The 13,752-nt window shown below is 28.5% G+C and overlaps 2 protein-coding genes across 2 annotated transcripts in view; one reads left to right on the top strand and one right to left on the bottom strand.

Moving 5' to 3' along the window:
- LOC106684477 (serine/Arginine-related protein 53) overlaps positions 1-2,601 on the bottom strand; it is a gene marked incomplete at its 3' end in the record, with an annotated part of 6,298 nt that extends 3,697 nt beyond the window's left edge. The window contains 2 exon segments of the mRNA XM_067053625.1: positions 136-243; positions 2,281-2,601. Of these exon segments, the coding sequence (XP_066909726.1) occupies positions 136-243; positions 2,281-2,354 (182 nt within the window).
- A 287-nt stretch (positions 2,602-2,888) lies between these two features.
- The window catches only part of Kap-alpha3 (karyopherin alpha3), a 16,431-nt gene continuing 5,567 nt past the window's right edge, over positions 2,889-13,752 (top strand). Inside the window, exons 1-7 of the mRNA XM_014426606.3 lie at positions 2,889-3,171; positions 3,457-3,559; positions 7,028-7,229; positions 7,322-7,482; positions 8,745-8,971; positions 11,024-11,149; positions 12,993-13,127. Of these exons, the coding sequence (XP_014282092.1) occupies positions 3,106-3,171; positions 3,457-3,559; positions 7,028-7,229; positions 7,322-7,482; positions 8,745-8,971; positions 11,024-11,149; positions 12,993-13,127 (1,020 nt within the window). The 5' untranslated portion in view covers positions 2,889-3,105. The remainder of the gene's footprint in view (positions 3,172-3,456; positions 3,560-7,027; positions 7,230-7,321; positions 7,483-8,744; positions 8,972-11,023; positions 11,150-12,992; positions 13,128-13,752) is intronic.

The raw sequence follows: 13,752 nt of genomic DNA, 5'->3' as shown, positions 1-13,752 counted from the left end.
AACAATAAACACATCATTATGAAACATATAGTGTACCAAAATATTATTAAATTTAAGAAACAGAAATTTATCTTTATATAAATCATGAAGATATAATTTTGTTTATTAAAATAATATGATACTGTGATTTCAAACCTAGAATATCTATCAGGACTTCTGGAACGTTTGTATTTTTTACTGCTCTTCTTGTTCTTCTTACTTCTTGAAGAATATCTACTACTACTAGAAGAATGACTAGATGACCTGAAAAAGTTATAAAATTTTAGATGACCTTGGTTTAATCACAATATACACTGTAATTAAATTATGAAATGTAAATTTTCTAAGACTATCAAATTTATTCCAGTTATCAATGAATAAGATTGTTTCTATTATTTAACAATGGTTATTCCTCTGTTATTTACACTCTTAAGACAGAGAGAAATGATTTATTTAGCCATGCTGCCCACATACGTTTGGTTACTATAATACACAGCATACCAATCAATCCGTGATCGAACATATATACACTACATATATATACATGATATAACAACAATATTTTTAGTTTTTCTATTTTTTCCTTTTACAATCAATAATCTTCTATACACTAAATACAATATATTATAACTATTTTTTCCCCCAATTATCAATTTTACCTCATTTACAATCCAATTCCATTTATTTAGTCATTTTATTCTCTTTTATTTTATAAAATAATATACTTCTAGACTAAATATAGTTTTATAATTCTGACCAATATTACTCAGGATAAGTAAAAAGTAATGAGGTAGAGGATGCCTTATCAAAGGATACCCCAGAAGATGCTAAATGGAAAACCAGATGGAAAACGAAAAAGAAGACATCCCTGGATCAGATAGTGGAACGATGGGGCCGTCTGTAGCTCAGGGACTTGAATTTGCAGTCTGGGAACTACAGCAGCACTGGTTCGAATCCGGCCTGGGAGGGTTGAATTTTATTTCTGTGGTGGTCCCATGGAATGAAAACTTGGTGTTAAAATAGAGTGGTACCCTGTAGATAACCACCTTCCTCCCCTGTATATCAGAAATGACCAGGAATGGGGGTCACATGAAAAATTAAAAAAAAAAAAAAAGATGGCGGGAAAATGTGGAGGAGGATCTAAGACAGTTGAATGTTCAAAGATGGAGAGAGCAAGAGATCGTGGAGATTGACTGGCTGTGGTGGAGGAGGCCCTGGTTATTGTAGGACCTTAGTGCTGGAATAATAAATAAATATATATCTCAACGCACAATCATCAATGAAGAGTAATCAGGATAACATTATTCTACACACTTCTTTGTTTGATATAAATAAGAAGTAAGACTTTCTATGCTAAACAAAATCATTCAAATCCTCTTCTTCTTTTTCATTATTAATTGCAGGGCATAATTCTAGATAAAACATAATAATTACAATCAACTTTAAAAATAATGAAAGCTATGATCATTATATGCCAAGAGGAATGAACAGAAAGGAAATTGTTGATTTACTAGAAAAAGAATATTATATACACCCACATGAAAAAAAAAAAAAAAGATTCAATACAGAATTGGAGGTTTCAAGAAATCGTTGAAGACCAACATTTGGTTCGAACCTAAAGATAGAGACCTAAAATGACCTGGACACAAAAGAAATGACTATCAACAATGATAGGAAAATTTCATAAATAAGGATTTACTTTTATTTCAGTCCTTTTAGCTATAAAAAGTTACCTTAAAAAAAACAATTGACTAGTTTCATATTTGTACCCATATAAGCAATAAGGAACTAACATTTTTGTGAAATTGTGTTTTCTAAGCTATATCTTTCATTATTCCAAGGCTTTTCAATATACAACATACTAAAAAATCAACTCGGGGTCTACCACTCCTCTATATCACTATGAAATACATATAGAGCCTTGGGTTTTTGTACCAAAATGAAAAAAAATCATAGGAATAGATTAGAAAATACAAGAAAAAAATGTTTGTTAGTTCCTCGTTGCATATGTAGTTCCAATTATTTGTTTAAAAAAATTCAACTACAAGACACTAATTATAAATACATCGAGATATATAAGTTATTAAATAAATTTGTTTTAGAAATACTCTTAAACACCTTTAATATATTTTAGTTGGCATATAGTAAAACTAATAAATGTCATTACTAAAAGATTATGAGTTACGCCCATTTCATAATTAATATGAAATATAAACTAATCCACACAAAAAAAAAAAAAAAAAAAACCAAAGGGTTTTTTTAATAATCATTATATTTTACTTATTAATTTTGAATAAGTACCTATTTCTAGACCGTCCAGACTTTTTTCTTCTATGGTAATCAGAAGAGTCAGATTCACTAGAATATTTGCCCATTTCACATGAAATAAAATTAAACAAAATACAACATTTAAAAAATAATTAATTTTTAGTTTAAGATTTTTCGAGAAAACCCTAAGAAATATCCTTTTTTCCTATGTCAGAAGTTTGAAACTCGCTTAACCAGATTTGAGCCATTCCAGAATTTGAAAACAAGCAATCTTTCGGTAGGTTACATTAATGGTTTCATCCAGTTCTACCAGTTTAATTCTCCTTTCTCCAAGATTAAAAGAAGCTGAAGATAAATATTAAATTATAAGTAAGAGAAAAAAATACTTTTCATGATATGAAAACCGAACATATTTCTATATTTGATTAATTATAAGTAAATTATCAGGACAAAAAATCTCAATCAAATATACGAATTTACTCCAGTTACTCAAATATTAGTTGATTCTATTATTTAAAACAACAAATTTTATTCTTTTAGTGATATTAGAGGTTATTGCTAATTTTTATTTTATAATTAGTAACATATAGGTATACTTTTCGCATTTTTAAGTATATTATTGTCTTGCTTTATAATCATGGCATCACTGTCTTGTTACTATTACACATGCAATTTTCAGAAAACGTGTTACTTCTCCTCTTTCTAAAGTTATATCAATAGACGCTCCTTGTTATGTTTAATTTCGGACCTAGTAAGCATATTTATTCTAACTACTGTCAAGAGCTGCGATTATCCTTCCTTAAAATAAACATTTGCCGGGTGAATTGAAGGCTAAGCACATTTGGGTCGTCAAGAAGAATGGCGTCCGATCAACATATAAAAAACCGAATGCAGGTTTTCAAGAACAAAGGAAAAGATCAAGATGTAAGTTTATATATTTTAATGATTTATTAATCACAATTTATTCGTTGCTCCTAGTTAGATAGAAGATAATCCTAGGTTTTTATCGAAGGAAACAGTCAATGGTTCTCTGGTTGATTTGTTATATTTATTGAAGTCTTTAATTAATTTCAATTATGTCTTTATGAATTAGTTTTTATCCATTCTGTTCTTAGTTGATTTTATTTAATTATAAATAATCTATTTGGGTGAACCTCCCCAATCTTATTTCTAGTAAGATATTTTCTTTATAATTATTTTTATTGTCAGGAAATGCGCAGAAGAAGAAGTGAAGTAACTGTCGAATTGAGAAAGAACAAAAGAGAAGAAACATTATTGAAAAGAAGGAATGTGCCAAATGTTGATTCTACAGGTATTTTTAGTATATTTCATGTTTATTTCAAGCCCCTCATAACAATGTGTTGTGTTTTTAGATTATTATATCTTTTAATTGGTAATATTTGTGTTTTCAATTCCAATTTTTTGTCCCTGTTATTTTTATTTCAACAGAACAGTGTTGTTATAGATTCTCTTGCAGTTGTCATTAATTGACTCGTATAATGTTCTTCCTTTCTCTTTGTTATTTCTAAATAGTAAATTGACACATAAGACCTTAAGCATTAATAACAGTATTATTTAATCTCTCCAGTGTTCTACTTATTAGCAATATTTTGAACAGTCCCTTAAGTTACATTATGATATATATCTGAAGTATTCAATATTACCTGGATGTTGATATTTAAAATGTTCTCTCATCATGAATTTGTACTTAACTGAACTAATTTTAATTTTGAATCAAGTGTAGGTATGCAATTTTCGTATTATTTTAAGCTTAGGTGTCATATAAGATATAATTAAATGTTGTAATGAATCAAATTAAATTCAAGCTTAGTTTTATTAGTCTTTTATGTCTTATTGCCTTAGTTCTGGACTTTAAAATATTGAAATAAATTGATAATTTCATTTATAGGAATTGTTAGTTTTTAGTGTTTGCTACTTTTTTAATATCCATTTGATTAATCAGTATATTGTGTTATTTAACAACTGAAACAGTTGTCCAGCCATAACCTGCTCACCATAACACTGAGTTTTTCTTTCCTTTTTTATTACAACTATTTAATGCTACTTCAAATAAGTTTATAACATTATCGTTGGTTGGCTCTGAAAAACAATTTTGCTATTCTTATTTTGTGCAAATTTGTATCTAAATTATCTTGAATGAGAGAAGATACAGTTTGTTCATTGAGTTAAATAGGAACCATAATCAAGATCATGATGACTTACTTCTACCAATTTTTGCCAATTCTCCTTTCGAGTTCTTTTAATCACTTTTTCTCTAGCTAAAATATTTTTTATAATGAGTTATGGTTCAATTTCAATTTATCTATCTTAGTTTGTTGTTTTTCTTTTTTCCTATTCGTTAATTTTTTTAGAATGGTAAGTTAGTTCATTTTTCATTTTCTTGAGGTTTAAAAATATTTTTATCCCAACTATATCATTTTGAATTAGCATTAGCATTAGCAGTTAGCATTGCATTTGTGGTGTGTTTAACTGTGATTGAGTGCGAGTTGACACAATTGTAGCAATAACGTTAATTTTTTATAGTTCAAATATATTTTGTTTTCAATTCATTAGCGATCAGTAAAAGATTTAGTTAACCAAGGCTTTTTTCCCATCTCCATTGTATTTTTCATACTGCTTTATCCTAAATGATATTCATTTTTAATTTTGATGTTTTTCCATGAAAAAAATTAACGGTAAAATATACATAACAGTGATATATTTGTTTGTGTTTTTGGTATTTAGACACTACTTTATGTTTCTTGTTTTTATAAATAATGAAATTCAAGATAAAAAGAAAAATTCTGAAACCAGTTTCATTTGTTTTCTATTAAAAAGTTTCAGTGGTCATTTTGGTTGTTATCCTACCATCTTTACAATGTGTTTTAACCCTTCAGGGACTATGAGCTGATTTATAATCATGAGCACGACGGTGTCCTCATGGCCTATGAGGTGATATATCAGTATAGTCAAGCGTTCGCGACCTGTGCTCTGTTTTAACTCCTATCTAGTACTTCTCAAGACCTATTCTTGAGTTTCTATCCCTCTGCTATTAGTGTCGATGCAAGTTTATTATTTTTTCTTTGTGCCTACAAATCATATACATGATACATGGAACTAAGCCCATAAAAATTAAATTGCAAATAATTTTGGTTTTAAAAATGTCTTCAGCCACACTTAACAGGGAAATACATTTCTGACTTCTAAAAATCTCATTAAGTAGCTAATTATAAAAATCATTAATAATTATAAATCATTAAATAATTATAAAAATCTTATTAAGTAGCTAATTAATTTAATAAAGCAACGAGTTAGTTTTTTTATTGTACTTTTTAGTTAATTATTTTTATTATGTATAAAAACAATTAAAACCTATTAAAAATTTTAAGTATATTTTTTGTATTGGTTAATTATTTCTAAAAAAATTTGTTTAGGAATTTATTATAAAAAATATAATTTTTTACAACAACGATCAGTATATTTGAACCTGTAAATATTAATTTATCATTAGATTAGGTATTAGAAAAAGATCAAACCTATTAATTTATTTTTAAAATATTAAAGAAAAAAGTTTTTAAATTCACCTATTTCCATTTAAAGTTCAAATTAAAAAGGATGATACGAAACTTTATTAGAAAATTTTAATGTGAACTAGCATTGGTGCTAAAACATATATATATCACCTAAAAGTAATGAGGTCAGTGGGCTCTGCAGTCGGCAACATTAGTCATACATTCATACACTTTTTTTGGAATTTACATTAAAAGTCCTCATTATAGGTTTTATATTATTGCGTTTTGTCTGTAACACAAACAAAATTGAAGTTAAAAATGTTAATTTTTTATTTACAGTTAAGGGATTATTGTATTGAAGTAAATATTAGAAATAAGCTATTATGCTGTCAGAGTAGGGGTCAATTAATTATACCCAAACAGAAATTTAACTACAGACTAGCTCGATAAGAAATCTTAGTTGTTCCTTAAAAGACTCTAGTGTAATATGTGAGTGAAATTTTGAATTCTGAGGACATACTTTTTTTAATTTCTACATAAATAAAAACTTTCATACTAAATGGTAACAAGGAAGCTAAATATTTATGTGTATATATATACATATATGTGTGCATATGTGCATCCATGTAATATGATAATAAATCCAAAAAAAAATGAGGTAATAAGAAAAGTATATAATACTAAGTTTAAAAGGAATTTATTGTTAACTAGGACTAACGATTTTTTGCTAGATTTTTAATTATCCTAAATTTTTTTTATTACATTTTTATGACTGATTTTGCTGTTTTGTTCAAGGAAAAATTTATTTTTTAAAAATATTCTTGATGTTATTTTGAATTTCAAATTTTGGAAAAAAAAAAAATGTTTTTTCCTACCTTAAATACTTTTTTGGGAAGGGATCTTGTTACAGTTTAATTTTCTAAATCTTCATCGGCCAAATATACCTTTTAGTGAAAGTTTCTGTTATTTCAGTCGTACATGAACTGAATAGCTCTTCATATTTATATTTTGCTGTGCAATTTTGATTGTTCTTGTTTTTTCTTACCATTGAATGCTCAGTATTTAGTTAGGAATTACAATTTGTCCATAATATTTATACTTAGATCAGCAGTGATCTCTAAGGTTCATTAAGTTTGTATAACCAATGTAATAAACTGTTTGATTGATTTTTCTACTATATTTTTCTCATGTAGTGATTAATTAGCTAGTGCAGTAAGATAAACTAATTGTATTAATTTCGATATACAAATAAATTTTTGATGTTGCAGATGATGACGATGACAGAAACCTATCTCTCATCAATTTAGATGAATTAGTAAATGAAGCTGGAAGTGCTGACCCTGAAATACAACTTAAAGCTGTTCAATCAGCTAGAAAGTTATTATCTTCTGATCGTAACCCACCTATTGATGCTTTAATTGAAAGTGGCATTCTCCCAATTCTTGTTCGATGCTTAGAAAATCAGGAAAAGTACGTTTTTTAAATTTGTTCTTTTTCATCATTTTATTTTTTATTGTATAGTTTCATGATTTTTTTCTATTCATCACTATAATTTATTTCAGCCCGACTTTGCAATTTGAAGCAGCATGGGCATTAACTAATATTGCATCTGGTACTTCCAATCAAACTCAAGCTGTTGTTGCTGCCGGTGCAGTTCCGCTTTTTTTGCAGTTACTGTTTTCAGTTCATCAAACAGTCTGCGAGCAAGCTGTTTGGGCTCTTGGTAAGTCAATATTTCTTTTACTAAGAAGGGGATAACATTGTGAGGATGTCTCTGATTTAAACCAATCTTTTTTTTTTTTTTTTTGTGATTCTACTTCTAAAAGTTTTGACATGTGTCCTGGTGTTGGTGAATCCTAGGAGCTGAGAAAAAAATATATTTCTAATAATTTTCTCAAGTTTTTTTTATTATTGTTTTCTGTCTTATCTTTGTATAGCTTTCATGTTTATTATTTACCAATTGATTTGTTTGCTTAGAATAAGGAAATATGTTACTTGTTGTATTAAATGAGTATGAATGTGTAAAAAGTTTACAAAAAACTTTCAGTTAGCCTTCAATTTTTTTGTAAAATCTAGAAAATAGCAATAACTTCACAACTCGACTAATCTACTTAAAGCTACATAAACTACACAAAATGAAACAAATAGGACCTTCATTAACAAATTAAAATCAAAGATTTCAAATAAAACTTTCAACAAGTTTTCAACTTTTTTTCTTCATTATAATGGCATGAAATCTAAAAGGCATTTATATTGGCTCACAGAGCAGAAATTCAGATTTCTAACAGTTGTAATAACATTAGAATTAGATAAAATCCAGAATGTTTACATGAACAACAGACATTGATAGAAAACAAAATCCTTCAAAATATCAAACCAACAATTTCTAATTTTTATTTCTATAAAATTTCATGCTTAAGAGTTTTTAAGGATGCTAAAAGCAAACTTTTTTTGTTTTTCTTTTTAAAAACTCATGTTTTTAACTTACTTATGTAAATGTCATTAGTGTATAATCGGATAATGAAGTTTTAAGGGATTTTACCTCCCCTTCCTCTAGAAATTGGTGAATCTGAAAAAGAAAAACATAAATGAAATTTGTTTTAGGCGAAAGAAATTTTTTTAATTTTAAAGGCAAAATTGTTTACATAAACTGTTCTTTTTGTCTAATGAAATTCAGGAACAAATTTAAATTACAGATAATAGTAAATACAGACTTAAACTTCTTCCTCTATCTTGGAAGTTTGAGTCTGTAAGTATTTTTTACACATCTCTCATTTAATAGAATTGGCAATATTTTTTTCTTATCTTCTAGGGACCATTGAAACAAACATCGGGACACATCCCATCCAATATTGTAATTATAATTATAGTGGTTCTTTCACAGGGACCTCCTCCTCTAATAAGATACCGTCAAATTTAGAGTTTATTTGGAGACCTATGTGATGCATTCTTATGCATTGCACTAAAATTATACTATTGTTTCAGGTAACATAATTGGAGATGGGCCAGGTCTTCGAGATTATGTAATTAACCTTGGTGTCGTTCCACCACTTTTGGCTTTTATCAAGCAAGAAACGCCCATCTCATTTCTTAGGAATGTTACATGGGTGATTGTCAACCTATGTCGAAATAAAGATCCTGCTCCTCCTATCAAAACAATATCAGATATACTTCCTGCACTCAACGTCCTTATTCATCATACTGACATCAATGTAATTCACTTTGGTCTTTATAAATTTAAGTTAATTAATACAATTAGTTTGTGTGTAAAATGTTTAGACTTAGCTATTATAGAATGTCTATAAATATCTTGAGAGTGAGTTAACATTTCCCTGACTGCTTACAAATTTTTCTTATGTTTTCACATGATTCTCTTCCATACGTTGATACATTCTTTTATTAAAATCAATGTTACTCAGATTTAATTGATGTTTGTTAATTTAGAGATTATTTTTTATTTATGTCTTTTGAAGCCATGTGATTATTTTTGAGAGCTACATGGTTTTACTTTTTAGAATCTTTCATATTTCTATATTTTAAATTGAATCAAAACATTTATTATGAAAGTTAATGTTTCTGTTTTAATTAAAAAATATGAATGAAGAAACAAATTTTTCGTGTAAAACTGCTGCCGAACTAATAATTTTTTTTTTTAACTCACTTTGTTTTTACTTCCCACTGTGAAGTAAAATTCCGGCTTGTTCAGATTGTAAAATTTTAGTTTATGACACCCACGTAATTACTCTCATGGTAGAATAAGTTGTTGATTAATTATTCAATGTCAATGATATTGATTATTCCATATCGACAATATTTTATTAATGAAATTGATTACAATTGTTCTTGACAACAGTACTTAGTCAGCGTTGTTGTAGGTCATATGGAAGGTGACTAGGCAAAATATATCAAAACTCATGCTGTGTGAAATTCAGGCTCTATTTAATGCATATTTCAGTGTTATGGATATTTTGTGTTTTTTATCTTAGCAGGGATTTTGGGTAAAATGGTCATACACTATATGTAGACTACTAGTGCAGTATCACACTAGTCCTTCAGTTGGTTTTATTAAGTAATCCTTAAACACTTTTTCTATAACTAACAAGTTATTTTTTATTATTTATTATTTTTCCTTAGATTCTGAATTTCAGAACATAAGCCCCATGATATTTTTCTTTTTGGGTCCAAAATAGATTAAGATGAATCTTGAATGAATTTTTGGGTCTTGGGCAAATTTATTTTTGAGGCCCAGTTCTGATTTATTTTTGGGGCCATAGGCAGATTATTTGAACTTTGAGGCCAATGATTTATATAAGTTTGGAGCATTGGGAAACTTTTTTAAGGGGATACTGGGCCGGATACAATTTTAAGTTCTTGGACAAATTTGTTTTTGTGGTCCAGGGCTGATACAGTTTTATGTTTTTTGGCAACAAACAAATAAGAACAATGTTTTCTCATCTATCCTCATTACATTTGGTAAAGTTGATATGTTGTGACAGTTCACTGTCAAGGCATATACAGTCAAACATGGCAGTTAATGCGACTGTTAGTCCACTGACTTCACTTATTGTATTAGCGAGCATGTGAGACTGCTGATAGTTACACTGGGGTAGTGGATAACACTTATTGTTAACGTGGCAGTTGCTTCACTGAAATTACTTGTACTATCAACTATCATGCCAGGTTTATTGCTGCAATACACTTATGACTACGAATCATATAGTTACACTTACAACGATTCTCCAAGAGCAACAGGTATTTGTTGGGTAAAATGGGTTTTTTCAAGGTGTGAGTGAGTATTTTTTGGTCGGGAGAATCAGTGGCACTGCTATTAGTTTCCATAACAGAGCAATTGACATCTCCAGTTATATATTACTCACTTTTCGAAATAATTTCTTTCAAAAATATTATTCTTATAATATTGAAATGTTTTTTATATTTAGGAGAACGAACTAGAACACTACTTAGTGAGAATTACATGTTAAAAGCTAGGGGCGGATACGGGTTAATTATTCTGTATCGATAATATTTTCATTGATATTAATTATTCCATATCGATGATATTTTATGATTGATTTTGATTATACCATATCAATAATATTTTAATCATATTGATAATATTTTACTATGATAATATTCTATCAGTGATAACTGATGATTATTATTTTTATAAATCACATTTTCTTCCCTAGTTTAGATATATAATTGTGTTAAATCCAGTAAATAAATTAAATTTATTCTTATGCAATACTTATTTATGATTTCAGATTCTTGTAGATGCTGTATGGGCTCTTAGTTATTTAACAGATGGTGGTAATGAACAAATACAAATGGTTATTGATAGTGGAGTCATTCCTAGTCTTATCCCTCTACTTTCGCACAAAGAAGTTAAGGTAAATACACATGACCCAAGTACATCTGATTTAGTTAATAACATCTATTATTTATCAGAAAAAACAAAAGGGACAAAAAAAATACAGAAAGTGTTTTCAAGTGTAATAGTTTGATATCATTTTATGAACTAAAACAATATTTATTTATATATTCTATTTTGCTGTAGTAAAAAACATACATAAACAGATTGTAGTAAAGCAAATATAATTAAATACTACTTACTATATTACTATATTCCATAAAATACTAAGTAACACTTAAAGTAGGGCTGCCCAAATTGTTAATAATGCTTACCACAATTGAAGGTTCCTTCTAGTGAATTGTCCCACAACTGCCCCCTCTCTCTTTCCCATATAGGCCCTAACCAGGAGTGGCCAACCCAAATGATTTTATGGACCACTTTGGAAATGTATCACAACTCCATGAGCTGCATAGAAAATTATATATCCCCATATTAGATTTAAACCTGTTATAGAAAATTTGTTTGGAGTGATAAATAGCAATATAATGAGCTATTATTATTTACATACGAAGTTCTTACTCTAAACGCATAAATAAAACAGGAAATATCTGTTGTATATTCACAAGAATATTATTTTAAAATCAACATTAATTTTTTTTTCATTATTTTGATAGTTAATTTTTTAATATATCGATACCCCAATAATGTATTTTTTTGATAAATTGGTTTTCACCTACTTTGGCCATTATAAAATAAATATATTGTAACAAGGTTATCTCATTTGGTCGGGAAACAATTGATAACCGATTGATTTGATTGCTCAGTTGGAGAACAATGTTAAAGTGAGTGTAAAAATAGGTTACCTGTACGGCATTGTGTTATTGAGTGAATTGTTGATTTTTTATTATTGTGAATGTTTTTAGTGAAAGAAAAAAATTTTGTTTGGCTTCCTGTTTTTTTTTTTTTTTTTTTATTTCTTGGCCCAAATATTTTACAAATTTTGTATAAGTGATGAATCTCGTGGGTAGGAAAAACATCTAAGGTGGAACCTTGGGCCACGGATTGGCAACCTCTGGCCTATACAATGCCCTTCATTAGCAACACTTATTTTTATAAGATAGTGATTTTGTTACCCATATCAATTGAACAAGATTTTTTAAACCAAAATTTAAAAACTAATTAATTTTTAAAAAATTGATCGTCCTCATGGCAGTTCCGAATCATCCTTGTGCCACATTATGACATGCATGCCATGGGTTGTGTGCCCCTCCATTGAAGTAATAATCTCTCAAATGCTGCTCAGTCTTATATCTTGCTGTCATTTTCAAGGAACTGTAAACTGAATCATATTACAATAAATTTTTCTAAATAGATATAAAGTTTCACATTTTTGCACTTTTTTATATCTTACTGATCTATTTTATTTGCAAAAATAAAACATTTTCAAGGGAAAGAATTTATCTAGACAACCATGTGCACATAGAAGTTATTATATGTAATAGCAAGCTTTTAATGATTAGGTTACTGCTCCGTTCCCAGTGGTTGTATGATATATAGTCTAAAACCTGCAATAACTTGTCTATCTAACTTATAATGTTATAATGGTATTTCCTGAGATTCGTGTATTTAAACATACAAACTTCAATTTTATTTGTAAGTATACATACATATTTATAGTTCATCATTAATATATGGGAGATTATCTAAAATAAGTTCTTAATCGTCAATAAATTTAGGTGTTTTATTTGTAGGTTGTAATTCGATTTTTTTTTCAATGATAGTTTTTTTATATTTAGTTGCTTCAGTTACCAACCAGTTAGTTCATTCAGTGACTGAGATATTATATATTTTTGTTTTAATTTTAAAATTATTTTTCACAGGTGCAAACTGCTGCTTTACGAGCAATAGGTAACATAGTGACAGGAACTGATGAACAAACCCAAGTTGTTCTGAATTGTGATGCTCTTTCTCATTTTCCTGCTCTTTTGTCACATCCAAAGGAAAAAATATGCAAGGTATTGTTTCATTTTTTCGGGAAAAACAAAAAATGTGTTAATATTCTTTTTGTCTTTTGTGCTCATCACCTTCTTCTACTCACATATATTTAGTTTTTGTTCATTTATCTCTAGTCCAAACATTTTTTCAATGATCTAGATTTGAAAACTATGTCAAAATCATCTGCAAATCTCAGCAATTGCTTGCACAATTCCGTTAAATAGTCTGCATCTCAGTTCCTCTGAGCTCTTCTCAGCTGGGTTAAACAACAGGCAGGCTAATATGTCAACCAGCAGTACACTTTTACCGTAAACAATGTCCGATCCAATCTTGATCTTACATATCTTCAATTTAGCAAAAAGTAGACAAGTTTTGGAGGAATGTCATGTTTATAAAGTGAATCATATAAATTATTTCTGTGAACTCTATTGTAAGGGGCTTAAAATTCATTAAAATATATGGTCGGTAGTTTATCATCTAAAGTCTGCCTGGTACTTTCCAAGGGTTATTTATGCATGAGGAAGGAGGATGATCAATAAGATCTTTTTAGCACATAGTAATACTGTGATACTTCTGTAATTATACAGTTGGTTTTGTCAAAGAAAGTTGTGATGTAGTAAAATATGTAAACTAAAATTAGTTTAT

The sequence above is a fragment of the Halyomorpha halys genome, unplaced genomic scaffold (assembly GCF_000696795.3).
Source record: "Halyomorpha halys isolate HHAL.00 unplaced genomic scaffold, Hhal_1.1 Scaffold586.1, whole genome shotgun sequence".
Taxonomy (NCBI): domain Eukaryota; kingdom Metazoa; phylum Arthropoda; class Insecta; order Hemiptera; family Pentatomidae; genus Halyomorpha; species Halyomorpha halys.
This window is presented reverse-complemented; position numbering and strand designations above follow the sequence as displayed.